The sequence below is a fragment of the Cibotium barometz genome, chromosome 19 (genome assembly GCF_041138505.1).
Source record: "Cibotium barometz isolate CiBa-2024 chromosome 19, ASM4113850v1, whole genome shotgun sequence".
In the NCBI taxonomy this organism is placed as follows: domain Eukaryota; kingdom Viridiplantae; phylum Streptophyta; class Polypodiopsida; order Cyatheales; family Cibotiaceae; genus Cibotium; species Cibotium barometz.
The window spans coordinates 56,397,455-56,417,351 of NC_141064.1; the positions used below are offsets into that span (position 1 = coordinate 56,397,455).

Consider the following 19,897-nt stretch of genomic DNA (forward strand, 5'->3'; position numbering starts at 1 on the left):
ATGCATTGAAAGCGAAAAGAAAAAGAAGCAAAACAGCATGTTAATCTCACAAATAGCATGTCAGGTAATACGAAGAATTAGTGAATGAACATAGCTCAATTTGATTGGACATTTGTGGTGGTCACATGTGCTTATGATTCTTCAAAGCACACAAAATCCATGTTAGTGCAGAATCCAAACATGCTTTGTATTTTGACAGTGGTGCTTCTAAGCACATTACTTCATGCATAGGGTTATTTGCCTCTTTTACATGATGCACCACCTAAGGGGGGCACTATCCTATGTGCTAACAACAATGCTTCATATGCCATTGGCACATAGGATAGTGCCAAAAGATTCATCCTCACTTGATTGCTCTTGGTTTCAGCAATACTCCGACAGAAAGCACACTTTATGTTCACAGAGTTGGTTATTCTCATACTTTATGCGGACGACATGCTTTTGTGAGTGACTGGTCCTAATGAGAAGCAAATTGCAGTCCTCAAGGTTGACTTGTAGCGCTCATTTGGTGTGATCAATGTAGGCCTTTACACTATTATCTCAGGATACAACTATATCAGTTAAGGAGGGTCTTATCATGCATCAGTCCATTGGATAGCTTCTTCAGAGATTTTAGTTTGAAGATTGCAATTATGATAGTGTTCTAGGTTGCATTTACTAGATTACTCTTCTTCTAACTTTTAGTTAAGAGGTGGGATCTATCATGCCAAATAAAATAACGTGCAAATAGTCATTTGCAAAAGAAGGAAGAAGTCTCTTAATAGTGATTAACTTTGCATAACGCACATGGTTGTTATGATAGTGTTACACGTTGCATTTACTCTTCTTCTAACTTTTAGATGAGGGGTGGGATCTACCATGCCAAATAAAACAAGCTGCAAACACCCAGAAAGGTGCCTCGCCACTATGCCACTATGTAGTGTTTTTATCATAAACAACAACCATAATTATACAAATAATAAATGCAAATAAAAATACATTTACATCAAGTCCAAAAATTCTAAAAACAAAATTGCAAAAAAAACCTCCACACTTAGATCGTTTGATGATTGTTATACTAAACTTACACAAACAATAAATGTAAAAAATATATACTTAAACCAAATTAAAAAATGTTCAAAAATAAAAATTACAAAATAAATGCCCACGTTTAGATTGCTTTTGATGATTGACCCCAAGAGCTTTGGGACTTGGGCGTCAAATCTGACCCCTACAGAGGAGGCCAAATTTGTCGGGGAGCGTGTGTAACCCGAGATTACTATTATCCCGAGATTACTATTGTCCCCAGATTACTTAGTGGCGGCTAGCATTATGTCCATGTAATGATGTTTAATAAATATCATTTAAAGAAGTATGGACTCTTTTCAAAATTTTTAAAATTATACCAATGCATTCAATTCTCTTTATTTTTCAAAAAGATTTGCCACCCCTCGCTTGCCTCAGCCCGAGATTACTTTGGGCCCGAGATTACTCAACTGGTCGCCAAGATCAACGCCCCTCGCGTCAAGATGCCAAACCTTCTCCATCGTTGATCCCCTTGGCCATGCCCGTGTCAAATAGAGCTGAGGGTGTGTAACGAGCCTACGAGAAGGCGGCGGACAGATTTAATTTGAAGTATGTCTATTGCCAGCGTGTAGCAATGGCCCGCCTGCTCCATCGCTCCCACCTCCTCTCCGCTATCAAGAGAGCTGTTTCCAATTCCAGTTTATCACCAGCGCAGGCCAATGGAAGAAGGGGATTTGCTTCTTCACTCTCCGAACTGCCTCAGGTATGCCTCACCTCCTGTGCCATTATCATAAGCAATAACAAAGGAAGGGTTCTCTTCAAAAAGGCCTGCCTTTTAGAAAAAGAAAGATTGTATGAAAGTCTACGAATGCCGGGAAGGGTCTATGAGACCAAAAGCTGTTAACATGTGATCCATGCGTAAACTTGTTAGATGTGATCCAAGAATAAATTTTTAGATGTGATCCTAGACAACATGAAAAATGTGAAAGACTAGCAATCTACTTTTGAACTATTTTCCCACCAATTAAGCTTTTCTCTCAAGCAATTAAAAACGATCAAAGATAGGTCAATAACATAACAGTCTATGCTGCATTATACACTTCTTGCATTGTTCTGTTAGCTTCACACCCTCCCCAAGGGAACGCATGGTGAGGTAGGAGCCTCCCGCCAGCTTGCTTGTGAGGGAGGTAGGGCGCGCTCCTCTACTTCGATTTGAAAGGGATAACCAAAGGAGCGTGCTTCCCTGGGTCTCTCCAGCGGAGTGACGTTTGCCTCTGGAAGTTAGCCTAGAAGGTGATTTTGCAAGAGAAACTCCGGAACAATGTCATGGATTTTCTTGGAATAGTTTCACTTAGATCTATGCACTAGCTCCTTTAGCAAAAGGTTAGCATTTGAGAACATTGATTGTTAGAAGTCAAGCTCAGTTCCCGTTTGTTCCTTCTTTATGTGTTAGATCATGACCGACACCAGATATAGCTAGATACAGCTGGACATGTGTGCCGTAGTTAATAAGCCGGTCACAGATAGATATTAGCTAGAGTAGGTCTTTTCTACATACATGTGTGTGAGTGTGAAAGTAATGAATAGAAGAAGGTGAGCCTGTAGGCTCTGGGTTCTGCTCCACTCTTTCTGTGTCTCTCCCTCTCTTCCAATATGGTATCAGAGCTCGGTTAGGTGAGCTCTCTAGAGCAGGAGGCACTGAAGACAACTCTGAAGACTGAAGCCCTCGGAAAAATTTGCAGAATATCCTCTCTGAGGGAGTCCTTGCCCATGCCTCGGAGGAGCATAGAATGAGAAACAGAAATGCTTTCACTAGGAACAGATTTTCCTGCTCGCCTGCTCGAATGCCCCCGCAGGAGATGAATTGGAGACTCCCGCAAAGGCGCTTGGTGATGAAGCTGCAATACTAATCGACAAGGACGCAACGCAGACCATAGGTCACGGTATGGCTATGGCGGTAACTACGCTTCGGTCGAAAGAGGAGAAAAGCTCTGAAGTTTTTGAAGTGCAGACTCTCCGATATTGCATCCTGTAAGGTATGTGTTGATTGGTTAAGCTTGCTATTGCTCAAGCTTTGTTCTGTAGCTTGTTTGGGAGGATACAGGAGCTTCATTGAGCACATTAGAGTGCTTGGTCGTCATCAGTTTGGAGCAACATTTGCAGTTTTAACACACGAATTGTCTGCGTGGATTTCGCCTGGAGAGAACAACACACTGCCTGCATGCTAAGTGAGCAAATGCATGCATATACGCTGTGGAAAGTGCTAGATAGCTGTGACATGCTATTACATTGTTGAATGCATATCTGAGCTCTCTACTGTACCCAGAAGGCAGCGTTGGAGCACAGGAATATGCAAAGCATTCATGCGCTGAATTTGTTGGCTTGAAGCAGAAATTTAACGCTGGAAATTGATGCAGTAACATTTTTTGGTTGGCTGCTAACAGTGAATGCAATCTTGACATGCATACAGCATGCCTGTAGTTACCCATGTACTGACCCCGACACACTGAAGTGAATGTATGACATGATTTGAGGACTTTGTGGAGCTAGATAAAGCTTGTTATGCTGAATATTTGCTGACTGCAACCTGTGAGCAAGGGTTTTGACACTTGTACTTGCTGTCTATGCATTGATTTGTGCCCGTACGGTTATGTTTGGATTGCTACATGTACTAGCAGATGTCTATGAAGGTTTGGGACATGTATGACATGTATACGACTTAGTTTTGGTACTGAATAAGCTGCTGGTCACTGACAGTTTACAGTTTATAGACAGCATGTATGTACTCTGACAGTAAGGTTGCAGGAGATAAAGCTGAAGCAATTACATAGCATATGTATTGACCATCGTACCTACAGGTGTGGATTGTTTTGAGCTGCTGAAGGGCTGAAATACCCTGGTTTTGACAGTGAACTTGTTGCAGAAAAACTGTCATAAACAGTTAAGGACTGCACTTGCTCAGTTATACTTGTTGGCTTGCAGGAAGTCAGGCATTTGACAGACATAGTCTACTGAACCATGGCTATTCAGAATGAAAAACTTTTTGGTTGGCAGAGGATATTGGGATCTATGTACAGGTGATGAAGCTGAACCTGAATTGCCTGAACGACCGACACAAGATTAGAAAAGAGCTTATAAGCAGTGGACAGAGAGAGCATGCAAAGTGTTACATTGGTTTTCTTTATGTATTTTTGATGCTATGGCAGTATAGATCACTGGATGTGAGTCCCCAAAGGATGCTTGGGACATACTTATGAAGAACTATGGAAATGTAACACATGCAAGGAAGATTCAGCTGAAACAGCAGTTCAACAACATGTCTAGAAGTAGCAGAAGCATCCAGGTTTATATGACAGAGGTTAAGACCATAGCAGACTAGCTTGCTACCGTTGGATCACAGGTATCTGAAGATGATATGATTGTTGTCACACTGAATGGACTTGGCAAGGAATATAAAGCGTTTGATACATCTATTTCTGTTAGAGTTGAACCTCCTGACTGGGATGAGCTAGTTGCTTTGCTGTTGCATGAGGAAGTAAAGCTTGGATTGAATACAGGTTTTAGTCCGTCTCAGAGTAGAGACATTGTTTTGTACTCTAGCCAGCGTGGCAGAGGCGGCAGAGGCTGTGGTTCGTTTCGAGGTCGTGGTGATACTCGAAACACCTATGGACAGCAACAACAGAGTAATTGGCGTGATACAGATACACAGGGCCAGCGTGGATTTGGCGGCTTTAGAGGCAGGGGGAGATCATCCCGTGGCAGAGGTGGTGGATCATGGCAGTCGAATGATCAATCCAACAGGGATAAGGACTGTCATTACTGCGGTAAATATGGGCACATTGAAAAGGATTGTTACAAGAAGCAGAGAGATATGAAGACAAAGGGCAAACAGCATGGGCACTATGCATCTTCTAGCGGTGCTCATGATGAGCAGGTTGACAGATTGTTTGCCATGCAGCATGTGTCCAACAATGCACCTAGACAGAATAGAGATGAGAGATGGTACATTGACTCTGGGGCTTCTAATCACATGACACCCCACGGAGAGTGGTTCGATGAGTTGGTTGCAGGTTCACATGGTTACGTGTGTACTGGGGATGACACCTAGCATGATATTCAGCACACAGGAGTTGTTTCGTTGATGATGCCTAATGGCAAGAAGAAAAGCCTGCATGATGTACCGCATGTACCGTCAATAACAAAGAATCTTTTGTCTGTGGGACAGATGGCTGAACAAAATCTGCAACAGGTGAGATTCAATAAAGATGGATGCTTATTGAAGAATACGGCAATGGCTGCAAATTAATTGCTAGAGGCAGAAGGGATGGCAGGATGTTCACCTTGGATGCATCCATTCCTGAACTTAAGGCAGCCATGTTTGCACATGATGAGGGTGCTATTCGGGATGTTGAGATTTGGCACAAGAGGATTGGCCATGTCAATGTACAAAAGCTGAAATCTATGCAACAGAAGGAAGTGGTACTTGGATTGCCGAAATTCAAGTATATGTATGTCCTGCATGTCAGTTTGGAAAGCAGGCAAGATCTCCCTTCATGAAGCATGTAAAGAATAGCTCGAGACCCTTAGAGTTGGTGCACTTTGATGTTTGGGGTCCGTCGCATAATGCTTCGTTTGGAGGAGCTCGTTACTATGTATCTTTCATTGATGATTTCAGCAGGTACACTTGGCTGTACATACTGAAGCATAAAGATGACGTGTTTGATGTCTTCAGAGACTTCAAACAGCATGCTGAAAATGAGTTGGGCTGCTACGTATCTTGTCTTAGGTCAGATGGAGGGGAGAATATGTCTCTAAGGAGTTTGACAGATATCTTGCAAAGTATGGGCTAAGAAGGCAGCTCACTTGCAGCTATACACCGCAGCAGAACGGTGTTGCAGAGAGGAAAAACAAGGTACTGATGAAGTCAGCTAGAGCTATGTTGAATGAAAAATGTCTGCCTAATGCTTACTGGGCTGAAGCAGTGATGACTGCTGTCTATGTGCTGAATCGAACCCCTACAGCAGGGATTCATGATGTTACACCTTATGAGAGGTTGTATGATCATAAACCTGACATTAGGCACTTATAAGTTTTTGGCTGCATTGCGTATGTGCATATACCAGATGAAAAGAGAAAGAAATTGGATCCTAAGGCAATAAAGAGCGTGTTTTTGGGTTATGCACAGGAAAGAAAAGCCTATAAATGCTATGTGCCGTCTACACATGAGACACTGATAAGCAGAGATGTTGTCTTTGACGAATTAGCTTCCTTGTATGGGAATCCAGTTGCTGTGCCTACTGATGGATCAGCAAGCGTGAGTAATGCCGAAAATAATCCTGCAGTTAGTACAACTATGAGTGGTCAGCCAGGTGATGTATCATCTACAGTGAGTCCTTGGTTTGGCAGATTGCGGAATCGCACTCCTATGTCCACTGACACGGACATGTCAATGAGGGGGAGATTGGATAAGGGAAAAGAAAAAATGTTTGAAGATGTAACAGGACCACTTACTGCAAGTTATGAGTCATCCAGCAGTGATAGCTTGGACAGTGAGTTGGGGATTCCGTCTGTCATGACGCCAGGTGCTAGGCAGAATCGCTATGTGCCGCCTCATGAGAGGCAAGCTCAGAGTGAGCCACAGTTGAGGAGATCTGAGAGGGTCAAGAGACCCGTTGACAGGTACACTTACACTGGATATTCAGCCCGTCATTATGCTTACATGACGAAAGTGACAGGTTTTAAAGAACCCACTAAGTTTGATGAGGCAGTTGCAGATGAGAAGTGGTGTGTTGCCATGGATGAGGAGTATTCAGCTTTGGCTGAAAATGGAACATGGGATTTAGTGCAGTTGCCTGATGGCAAAGTCCCCATTGGGTGCAAATGGGTGTACAAGGTTAAGTGCAAATCAGATGGGTCATTAGAGCGCTACAAGTCCAGGCTGGTTGCAAAAGGGTATGCGCAGCAGTATGGTCTTGACTATGAGGAGACTTTCAGCCCTGTAGCTAAAATGGCTACTGTCAGAACTGTCATTGCATTGGTAGCAGCTAAAGGCTGGAAGTTATGGCAGATGGATGTGAAAAATGCCTTTCTGAATGGTGAGTTGCAGGAAGAGGTTTATATGGAGCAGCCTGAAGGCTATGTGCATCCGGATTTTCCAGCACATGTATGCGGGCTGAAAAAGGCATTATATGGGCTGAAATAGGCACCCAGAGCATGGAATGCTCGAATTAGCAGCTATTTACAGCAACATGGGTTTAAGTTGGGTGATGCAGATCACAGTTTGTTTGTGAAGAAGACAGATCATGGCTATGTATTTCTGGTTGTCTATGTCGATGACTTAATCATGGCTATGTATTTCTGGTTGTCTAATGTCGATGACTTAATCATTACTGGAGATGATGAAAGCGGGATTGCTGAAATTAAATCATGTTTGCAGGCTGAATTCAAAGTCAAAGATCTTGGTGAGTTGAAATATTTTCTGGGAATTGAGGTAGTGTCGTCACCTCAAGGCATATGGTTGCTACAGAAGCAGTATGCTCATGACATGTTACAGAAGTATGGTATGGCTGAATGCAAGGCTGTGGATACACCCCTAGAGCAAAATGTCAAGCTGCAGATTGATGTTGGGGCTGAAATAGAGAATGTAACCATGTATCGTCAGATGGTGGGCAGCTTGATCTACCTGACTATTACGTGACGTGACTTGAGTTATGTTGTGGGGCTGATCAGTCAGTTCATGCAGAAGCCTCGCAAGCCGCATTTGGATGCAGTCAGGAGAATCATGAGATATGTAAAGGCTACGACATATTATGGGCTGTTTTATGCATATGGGAAACCCCTTGACTTGACAGGGTATACTGATGCTGACTGGGCTGGTTGTGCCTATGACAGAAGGTCAACCAATGGCTATGCATTTGGATTGGGCAGCAGCATGATCAGTTGGCAGAGTAAGAAACAGCCTACAGCTGCATTGTCTAGTACAGAAGCTGAGTACCGTGGTGCGGCCTTAGCGGCCTGTGAAGCTGTTTGGTTACAAAAGCTGCTGAATGATTTTGGGATTCACTTGGACAGCAAAGTGAAGCTACATTGTGATGATCTGAGCAGTGTCATGCTTGCAAGCAATCCCGTCTACCATGCAAGATCGAAACACATTGAAGTTCATTACCATTTCATCAGAGAAATGGTACTAGCAGAGCAGATTGACTTGCTGCATGTGAAGACTGAAGACCAGGTAGCGGACATCTTTACTAAATCACTTGGTAAAGATAAGTTCATCTATTTTCGACAGCTACTTGGAGTGTTGCAGATGGTTTGAGCTTGAGGGGGAGTGTTAGAAGTCAAGCTCAGTTCCCGTGTGTTCCTTCGTTATGTGTTAGATCATGACCGACACCAGCTATAGCTAGATACAACTGGACATGTGTGCCGTAGTTAATAAGCCGGTCACATATAGATATTAGCTAGAGTAGGTCTTTTCTACATACATGTGTGTGAGTGAAAGTAATGAATAGAAGAAGGTGAGCCTGTAGGCTCTGGGTTTTGCTCCAATCTTTCTCAGTCTCTCCCTCTCTTCCAATATTGATTTCTTTAAATGGGTTCCCAAGATACATGTATCTTGCCAAAAGCCCCCTCCCCTAATGTTCGGCTATGGGTCCCCTTTTTTCCCCCAAATGTGTTTATTTAAACATCTATTATAATTTAGCTTAGCTTTAGAAAGACAAAAGATCATGACATAAAGAAAGAAAGTTGTTGCTCCCTCCCCTAATGTTTGGCTATGGGTCCCCTTTTTTCCCCCAAATGTGTTTATTTAAATATCTATTATAATTTAGCTTAGCTTTAGAAAGAAAAAAGATCATGACATAAAGAAAGAAAGTTGTCTCCATGGACACGATGTTGCGAGGACATGGTTGCTTGGAACCATGATAGGTTTCTAACAAGGTGCTTATGATGTTTGGAGCAGTCAAGCCGAGCTCTGATGGACAGCTTGGCTCCCATAGGAGGTGCCGCTTCAATTGACATACAAACTTGTTTCACTGCTTAAGGGAATGCATCCTATGTTTGCATGGTCAAATCAGTTTGAGTCCCAACATAAAAGGCAATTATTTGGATGGACAAGAAGGTAAGGTATTGGATATCTCTATTGGATCAACGTGGTGGTGTTAGTTTGAGGTGGAGCATACCTGACGCAACGGAGGGTCTCACTCTAGGATCCGCTTGATTTATGCAGGTACTATGGTAACAGCATGCGTATTTATGATAGCGAGGTGCTCCCCTTTATTCGAGTATTTACCCAATGCTTTGATTGTTATTACGCTAAGGGTTCTGATTACTGCAATACACTATTAGACTTACCAAATACCGACTACAGTCTTGTTGATAACGAACATTCGATTTATATGGGGTATCGTTCTCGAGAAAGAAGTAATACAATTGAAATTCAAGTACAAGATGTGGTTGAGAATGAAGACGTGTCAAATCACAGCCCTGTGACCTTACTGTCAAATCTTGGCTCTAGCACATCTCCTATAGAGAACGCCTATAGAGAAACGCTCTGTGAAGTCCAACATTGAGGAAAGTAGATGAATATGATACAATAGATCCTGTAGTTGTAAACAAGCAAGAAAGTGACAAATATCTTGTGTTGGGTGAACCTCTTCATCATTGCCATGTCGTTGTTGCCACATCATCACTACCATGTGGCACTGCCACGTGTCCGATTCTGCTTGTCGGTTGTTATCTAATGTTTGACTGGGCCTTGCATACTCGTATGTAACATGCTAACTATGTGAAAGTGTGATTGATGATGATTTGCACTAAGCAAGAAAGTTTAACGCTAATCACATGCGCAATGATGAGTAGAGAGAAGGAGAAGAGAGACTCTTTACCTAACCTACTCCTAATGTATATTACTAAACGTATGAGTAATTACAATGACAAATCTGACTCTTGAATGCTATGCATAAACTACATGCTTCCTGTCCTCCTCTTTGTGTTAGTGGCAAACATTGATGTGGAGGTGTACTTGGCTGATCCAGATGGTGTGGTTACATAATACATTGCCTTGGTCTTGGCTTTGCGGCCTCTGTATCTGAATGCCTACAAATGACTGATGACATGCCTTTTTATAGGGATCTTGATAGCAAGTTGTATTCAGGTCGGTTTTGCCTTTTTGACTTACATAATAATGTCCAAAATGTCATATTTAGTCTCCAAACTATACCCAAAATGTCATGTGCAAGACATGCATTGGCTAATCCCATGGCTAATCTTGAAGGGCAACAAGTGAAAACCCGGCTCGGTCTCCAAATCCACTCTAGCTCTGTCACATGCACTCTGCATTGTAGTGCATGGTGACAAGATGTGTGACATGTAAGAGCTTATGACCGTAGTAATCACAACCTTAGTCTGACTAAACTGCACTTAATGATGTTTAAGAGACAGACATATATGTGTCAATGCAATGCAGCTATATTAGATGAATGAATGATGTTACAATGAGATCCAAATGGATCTATACTGCTGAATATGCTGCCTATATGCTGAATATGCTGAATGAACTGAATGAACTGCTGTCCACTATCTTTCCCTTGTCTCCTGGGAAGGAAACGCTGAAGGGAGGCTTTGGAACAGATGCTGAATGCTGACCTGATGATGAAACGCAGATGCGTTTGCAGATCTGATGGGCTGAACTGAATGCGTTTGCTGATGATGATGCTGAGGATGATGCGTTTGCTGATTATGGTGTTGAGGATGATGCGTTTGCTGATTATGATGCTGAGGATGATCCTGAATGACTGAATGGAGAGGCGCCTGTATATATATGCATGAATGCTGCTGGTCGGCCAGCATAAGGGCTGTCGGCCAGATGCAATGTCCATAACTTGCTGTCGGCTGCCCCATAAATGCCTGAAAAATGCCTATAAAATTGCATAAATGCTTGATGACTCCTGATGATGCTAATGATGATGCCATGTCACTGTACACCTGACTGGTGTGCACGTGACAAGATGGCTTATCATCAGTGCATGGTGACAAGATGGCTTATCATTAGTGCAACACTGTACATCAGTAGAAGCCTTTAGGATTTGATATTTGTCATACGTCGTGACCCCATTGTAATCCTCGGTCCAGGATATGTCAGAGGCATGAGCTACGTATGTCATTCCTTAGCCTTAGTGAGTGAGTGAGTCAGTCGAAGTCCCTTAACCCACTTGGAGAGAATCATTCATACATGCCATAGAAGCCTTAGAGTTTGCATTAGGACATGTGTGCATTTTTGCATAGCATTCATCCCATATGCATTTAGGCCATCTAGACCATTGCAGAAGCCTCACTGGTAATTTTTCCATATTTTATAGTACTTATTTAGTATTTTCCCAGCATTTAATACCATCATTAACCTATTTTATACATAATATTCAGTCGTGTAACATTAGGGAACCAATCGTGTCACATGCACTCTGCACTGTAGTGCATGGTGACAAGCTGGCTCATCATCAGTGCAACATTGTACAGTATTAGTACCATTTAGGATGATAAATCCTGCCAAAACAGCATAACATGCTCCAAGTCGTGGTTCTAATCATCTTTTCCTTGGCTGCCCCTTCTGGACTAGCTCCAGAGAATGTCCATGACAATTCTTGCACATGACACCTGCATATTGCACATCATTCATGCATAGCATCTAGACCATTGCAGGAACCCCAGATATCATCCAGTATTTATCAGGATATTTACTAGGATTTTTTGGGTATTTTTCCTAGCATTTTCAGTATTTTATACGCATTTATGCATTATTCATTGCACACGAGCAGTGGGCCAGCTCAGTAACCAGCCGACTGGCTCATTCAGCCCATATAAATAGAGCCCTTGCATAATCACTCTCTCATTCATTGATATTCAGCAAAGAGCATTCAGGCGCATCATATTCAGCCTTGTAGCCACTTCAGTCCCATGCGTTTTGGAGAAGCGTGTCATCCTACAGCAAGAGGAGCATCAACGCTTATGCATTCAGCCCTCCATCAGCAAACGCAGTAGTTCTCAGCATTCAGCCATCAATAAACCTTGCGTGAGTGCATAGGCTCGAGATTGGACATCTTTGGTGTTTCTACAGCAGTGTACAGTTCAGCCCAACACTTGGCCTTCAGAGGTCTTGCGTTTGGCTTATCGTCAGTCACACCATCAGTCTCTTTAAAGATAATAAAGCAAATACTATCTCGGTAACGGGATAGGGGGCCCTTCAGTGGGTAATTCGGGACCCCATACGGTGTACAGTTCTCATCTCTCTCTAAGGTTTGAAGTCTTAAAGTGGATTGCTAAACTCGCGAAACTCAGGATACAGAAGACGGTGTGAGTATTTGTGTGACAGGATCCTCCAATATGAATACTTCTACTGCATGTTACATTGGTATCAGATTCAGCTTGTCCACACACACCGTATCCTAGCATGAGGGCATCCTTGGATGGTCAGATTGCATTCCGGCACGACCACCGACTTCAGCATTCTGTCTACAGAGGAGAGTACCCATCAGCCGGAAGAAGTCTCCCCTGAAGGAGACCTTGCTCTTCCGACTACAACAGACACCATAGCTCTTTTTAGAGCTCAGAACCAGCTGCTCATGGAGTGTCTCCAACTCTTGGAGGCAGCAGCAGCACTTCCTCCGCCTCTAGCAGTCCTCGACTACATCTTCCTCTTCTTTCAGATGGAACAACAAAGGAGAGAAGACGAGGCCCGAAGGAGAGAAGCAGAAGCAGAAGCAGAAGCTAGAAAGCAACAAGAAAAAGCAGAAAGACGGGACTATGAGGAAGCCCAACGCAGGATCGACGAAGACCGGCGTCAGGCTGAACTCGCCGCTCGAGAGCACGAACGAGAGCTCGATCGAGAACGCATGTTACTCGAGCACCAAAGGGAAAAGGAGGCCATTCATCTTAGATACCAGCACCTCTCTTCAGCATCCCCTGCCTCAGGTGCCACCAGCTAGCAATCCGCAGCATCAACTACCGTCATTCATAGTCAACTAAATTTCAGTAAGTATGATGGTAAGTGTGATCATTTAGCAGTAAATCAGTTTATTCATCAATTTACTGCTCATTTTCCATTAGCTAGGATCACAGATCCTCAGGATAGAGTCCACGTAGGGGCTCCCCATCTCATTGGTGAGGCAGTCACTTGGTGGCAGCATTGGTCTAATCTTTATACAGACCAGACCACAGGTGTCACAGCTTTTAGCTGGGATACATTTGTCCATGACCTGAAGACTAGATTTCTTCCGCCCCAGTACATGACCGGTCTTGGAGATGAGTTCTATGGACTCAGACAGAACTGATCCCCAGTGCTTCAATTTTCTAGCAAGGTTATCACTTTAGCATAACAGTTAGGGCTATCTGCGCGGGCCAAGATGGAGCAATTCATTCGTGGATTGGATTCTAACATTCGGTTCACAGTTCGTAACTTTGAACCCAGTACATATGACCAGGCATTGACTCTCGCTCAGAATGAAGAAATGAAGATGAACGAAGGCAAGCCCAAGCAGTCATCTCAGTCCAGTACCAAACCCCAGCAGCAGCAATCCACTGCACAGCCAGGGAAAGGTAATGCATCTTCTAAAGATGCTAAGAAGGACGGTAATAATAGTTCCAGTTCAGGGGGTAAGAAAGATAATGAATCTAAGCCTAAGAAACCCCCCGATGAAAAGGCTAACGCATGCATCACTGGAGGTTATCTTGTCAGAATATGCATAAAACTGTCACCTGAAGTAGATCTCCTCGTGTCTAGATCTCCTCCCCAATCTGAGTCGCTTGAACCATGGAGTTGGACTCCATCCATCAATCCCCCTCCTGTGTAAAAGAGTCCAAGATCCTTCGTATGCTGCGGAAACCACAAGATACGCAATCTTGCCTCCCAAAGAGTCATCTGCAAACATGAGCTCAACAGCCTCATCAGGAAGCTCCCGTCCAATCTGGTATACATCAACCAAATCAATGAACCATTCTGCTTCCGAGTCAGAGAGGCACCATAGTGCTCACAAGGATCAACAACTGTTACGGTGGGATGCCAAGTCCTGGAAACTTGCTGAAGACCACTCAAGGCCTTCGGAAACCTGTAACCAACCCCCTTTGAATCTGGAACCACAAAGTCTGGAGAATGTGCAACATCCACCTCCTGCTGCAAGTAATCAATTGTCACCTGCCTGGCTTTCCAAGAGGTCCTCGTGGAAAGAACTTCCTCATCTACAGGAGTTTCTTTGTCCCGAATACTACGAGACATCAGAGCATAAGTTACCTGTAAAGTTTCCTCTGTTTGATTAACACAAGAACTACCAACATCTGTAGTGGAAAGTTCCTGCCAATTGCTGCCATCAACTGGCAAGCTATCCTCCATTTGGTCCCGGAAAGCGTGCACCTGCAACGTACTTAAGTGGCCATTACCAGGCTGCCACTCATCACAAAACTGAGGACCTGGGAGAGAGAGTGTTGAAAGTTTGTAAACTCCATTCTCCACTCTGCCTTCCCAAACTACCTGGCCTATTGCCTTGTCCCGGAGAGCAACAAAATGCTCATCAAACTCCACCGTACGCCAGTCTTGCAAACCTGATGCATTGACAACAGATGAAAACCAAGTGATGGAACATACAACACCTGGGAGGAATGCTTCCCCCCTCTGCCATGGGGAACTATCTCCAACCTGCCCTCATTGTGAACTGGGATAGTGGATTTATCCCTAGTAAGAATGTGACCAGAATACCTGCAGAGATCCTGTAAATCTGAACGGGAAGGAGTCATGTGCCTAGAAGCACCACTGTCTAGAATCCACTCCCGAGTATCCGTAGCGGCAAGTCCTCCAACCTCCTCCTTGCCCGAAGAAAATAAAACATCGGTGTCCATCACTTCCAGGTGCACAAATGCTGGAGTCTTTACGGTTGCTACTGAGGATTCTCCACCCTTCTCGGTGTTCCGCTTGGGACACTGCCTCCAATAGTGGCCTTTCTCGCCACAATCATTACAGGTCCTCTCTGCCTTTAGTTTCTTGCGGTCTATGTCGGACATCTTCTCAAAAGACTTCTCCGATGAAGCCTTCCCTTTGCCCTTGTTGTTATAGCCTTTCGACCGTTGGCCAGTTAAGGCCTCCGAACCTCCGCCCTATGGAGGGTTCGTGAATCTTTCCTCCTGGTCCAAGGCCATGGGCACAAGCTCCTCCCACGTGATGGTGCTGAGCAAGACGAGTAGAATGCTGAGTACTGAGAGGGCAAATGCGACAGCAATGTGATATGGCATTTTCTGATGATATCTCCTTCACAGCCTGAAGAACTTCCTGTTGAAGAGCCTGTAGCTTGTTAATGTGCTCCCGCATCGTCGATGACTTTGCAGGGTTCATAACCCGCATCTGTACTTCCAAGGAAATCCTCTTCATGGGCGATACCCTGTTATAAAGAGAAGCTAAATGCTGCCATATACCTCTGGCCAGCGTCATATGCATACAGAGAGCCTTGGGAGCCATCACAGAGCAGGAGTCGAGGAGAGAGATGAGGAGACTTACACGCCGCAAAAGGCGGGCCTTCGCAGAGATACAGGAGCTAGAGATCTTTCATTTCTTCATGAGTAGAGATAGCCCTGTCTCATGGCGGCACTTCAGAGAGCCCCGGACACCGACACCTATGTTGCAGACCCATAGACATGGCACACTTATGCAGAGGGCCTATACCACGCCCCACAGCAGCCACTTATACCTCAGCCATAGGAGCCTCGACCTACCACAGCTAGCTTCTTTACCCACTCGATGGTACAGGAAGCTATCCGCCGCCTATATCATGGACGGGCCGACGACCATATGGGCCTACAGGGTGAGCATCTCATATATGCAGTAGATTCTTTGGCTCCTTTTCTTGCACACCTATTTAACAGGGCACTAGCAGAGGGTTTGCCTGCGGAGTGGACGATGCACACCATTGTGCAGATTCACAAAACAGGGGATATGCTCGATCCGAGCAACTGCAGGACGGTTATGGTTGGCCACGTGCTGGCCAAACTCTATGGTGCAGTGTTGGAGCAAGAGCTTAGCTTATATGCTGAGCGAGCAGGTTTACGCTCATCAAGGCAGGCAGGCTTTAGGAGAGCTTTCTCTACCACTGACCATGTATTCACTTTGAGATGTATGATTGATCAGGCCAGAGTGAGGAAGAGAAAGCTCTATTGCTGCATTGTGGATTTCCGCAAGGCATTTGACACAGTACCACGAGAGAGGCTCTTTCAGCGCTTGCAGTCTCTTGGCATACCAGCAGATATGACATGGGGCATCTATGCATTATATGAGCGTTTTTGGGCGAGTCAGATGTCCAGGAGGTATGTCTGAGACTATTGCTAGCACCATTGGTGTGAAGCACGGATGCCCACTTTGCCCCACGCTATTTGGGTGATACATTGATGAGGTGGTTGATTTCATTACACGGAGGAGGCGGAGATGGAGTTGATTTAGCACGTACCTCAATACATATTATGCTTTATGCTGATGATATTGTATAAGTGTCTGAGTCTCCAGGTGGTCTACAGCAGCATCTACATGCACTCGATGATTTCTGCACACAGGAGTCTTACTGTGAACCTTGGGAAAACCAAGGTTCATACATCGAGACAGGGCAGGAGTCAGCTGACATTCACTCTCGCAGGACGCCAGGTGGAGGTGGTGACATCATACGTGTACCTAGGGGTTACCTTCTCTGCAGCAGCCACACGCTTCACCATGGGTTCAGCAGCGAGAGCTAGATTGACACGGGGATATGCAGCATTGGCTATGCTAGAGAGACAGTGCCACCAGGCGCATTTTCAGGAGCCTCGGACGAAGGGGTGGCTATTTGACACATTAGTCACACCGGCATTGATGTATGGAGCAGCGGTACGGGCGCCAGGCCTTGCTACCCATTGGTGGGCACAGATAGAGAGACCACAGGCCCTCATGATGGCACGCATGATACGCAGCAAACCGTCAGTACCTCATGACATTATCCGAGCAGAGTTTGCTGTGCCTCCTATGATGGTAGAGGCCATATTTCAGACTATATGCCTGCTAGACAGATTCAGAGAGATGCCACAGGACAGATTGTCATACAGAGCTTTTGAGGCATCTAGACAGCTGGTTGAGGCAGGAGACAGAGGTATGCACAGGTCACACATTGGTTCTCACAGCATGGCCTAGACATGGATCATCTACCACCATTCCAGAATGACAGGGATGCACCACATATCCGTCTCTCTCATAGTGAGAGGAATAGAGTATTGAGACAGGACCTATGTTAGCTCTATACACGAGAGACATGGATATCGCCTACACAGCCTCTTCCACCGAAGATGCTATACTACAGAGATCACTTCATGAGTATCACTGATGATGGATTTATAGAGAGGCCTAGATACATGGAGGGCTTTTTACCACACGGCTCCCGAGTGGCTATTGGTGAGGTGGAGAGTGAGGAGCATTATGTATGCAGATGCAGAGCATATACAGCCATCAGAGAGAGATATCCCATTTTATTCAGAGAGCCACATTCCCTACCCCAGATCTTTGAGGCAGCAGACCAGCGCATACTGGGGAGATTCATTCTAGACATACAGCGCCACACAGAGAGACATCATTACAGGCTCAGACAGCTCCAGAGGGGGGACGACAGACACAGATTACTACATTTTTTCAGAGATCCATCCCACTCCCAGCCCCTACACGGCAGGGAATTACTCTCCAGAGAGCAGAGACACTCAGAGCCCGCAGGAGAGAGAGGACACCTGGCTTTCGGACACCACGCCTATACCAGAGAGAGATGACAGAGATCAGAGCTCAGTTTCACAGAGAGGGTGCGGAGCGACTGGCTCGCTTCAGAGCACACCTAGGCATGTTCTTCAAGGAGCTGTGGACACCCCCTTCATTGATGTATACCATTTTATACCCCCAGTATGGTACAGGATGGAGCTAGCTAGGTTGCATATCATGATTGTATACTCCATGCATATAGCTTTGCATTCTCCTAGTAGTAGAGCTCCATCCCCTCCCCCCACTCATTGTACTTATTGCACACCCAGATTCAGCTTTTTAGTTCAGTACTTTTTCATTTTGTTGGGATGACAGAGGATACCCCATACAGGTACACCGATTTGTCTCATAGGCCGAGTTCGGTCTTTTGGAAGACGTTAATAAAATGTTTCTTTCTCTCTCTCTCTCTCTCTCTCTCTCTCTCTCGGACAAATCGGACCAGAGACAGCTAGGCAGACTACTACTAGCACTACAGAGACATAGGGAGATCTTACTTCAGACACCCTGTCAAATCCCCACGGACCTCCTCGTGATCGATCTTGGTTCGAGACTCGAAACCTGCAAACAAACGAACAAACAAACAAGCAAGAGGGTGCAGGCCTGACTCACCTCCCAACCATGACAGCCGTGGGCGAGCCCATAGTCTTGGCTGTCCCCATCGAGCCACGAGCTGAGCTAACTAGGATGACGTACCGACCAATCTCCTCCTCGCGACGTCCCATACCGCCACGAAGCTGCCCTCGCGGGCCTCGAGACTGCTGTCAGCCTCGGCTGCGTAAAGCAGGTGCACGTCTGCACTAGATCCAGGCTCCAAGACCATAGAGCTCTCACAAACTCGCGAGACTCTCGATATCCCAATAACTAACCTTGGCCACCATTTTATAGGCTCTTGGCCGGTCATCGAGCGTCCACACTTGGGCGCCCGCCCATCCATACTTGGGTGCCCGCCCGTTGGTTTATTCCTAACTCAGCTCGTCAATCAGCCTGTCTAGTTCCAAGCTTCCCCAAGCCTCGAAACTAGTCTTGCGTGCGTGTAGCACACGGTAGATACACACTGTGCACATGACATACTCCCCTTCCTCTAAGAGCTCACTCCTGAGCTTACTAAAAAGCCAGGGTAATCTCTCTGAAGAGTAGTCAATGTCTCCCATGTAGCGTCCTCCTCAACACGATCGTTCCACTTTATCTTGTATTCCGTGATAAGCATGTTACACAATCTTCGTTCATGAAATCCAAGAATCTTTTCAGGTTCGTGCGGAACAAATGTCATGTCCTCGACATCTATAATTTCTTGAGGAGTAACTAACTGATCTGCTCCACCTAGTACTTCCTTAAGTCTACTGACATGAAATACAAGATGAACTTTCACATGAGAAGGCAAATCCAATTCATATGCAATTGAACCAATCCGTCGTGTAACACGAAATGGTCCACAGTATCTAGGGGATAATTTCGGAGATCGACCTGTCCGTAAAGTCTCGAAATCTTTCGGAACTCGCAAATACACCATCGTTCCTTTAGAGAACTCTTTTTTTTTTCCGAGAAAAGATCCTTTCATTAGTTATATAAAAACGCCCGTAGGGCTACAAAAGATCTCTCCTGCTCCTAAGAGAGAGAAGAGCAGCGAATACATAATGGCAGCTCGGGAGACTCTCCCTAGGTGCTGCAAAATACAAGCATCAGTATAAAGAACTGAGCGGCTAAATCATACAATAGGGGGGGGAAAGAGCCAAACAGGTGGCCTGTAGTGCCAACGGGGGATCCCGTGTGTAAGGTGTAGAACGGGCCACAGCGCCAAGTGGTGTGAAAGGCCTGGCGCCGTAAGATCGCCTCACCCGAGTCTCCCCGGATGCGGTCGTACTGTCCTCGCAGGGTGTGGATCAACTCCTGCCAAATCCCCCGTACAGTCTCTGCTGGTGGCTCCAATCTCCCCTCAAAGGCCGTAAAGCACCGGGCCCTCTAGGTGAACCAGATGGTGAGGCTGCTGAGGAGCTCCCATCGTAAATCCCTCTCCTGTGTCCAGCTGGCGGACGAGAAATCCGGTGCCGGAACTAGGCGAGGCTGGCCCCTAATAAATCTGATGGCCTGACTGCCCTG

At 45.3% G+C, this 19,897-nt stretch overlaps 1 protein-coding gene across 2 annotated transcripts in view; it reads left to right on the forward strand.

The window, feature by feature from the left end:
* The first annotated feature begins 1,553 nt into the window (after positions 1 to 1,553).
* The window catches only part of LOC147628767 (cytochrome c oxidase assembly factor HCC1-like), a 76,374-nt gene continuing 58,030 nt past the window's right edge, over positions 1,554 to 19,897 (forward strand). For both annotated transcript variants that reach the window (XM_086814004.1, XM_086814005.1), the window contains exon 1: positions 1,554 to 1,768. In XM_086814004.1, coding sequence (XP_086670130.1) covers positions 1,640 to 1,768 — 129 coding nt within the window. In that variant the 5' untranslated portion in view covers positions 1,554 to 1,639. The remainder of the gene's footprint in view (positions 1,769 to 19,897) is intronic.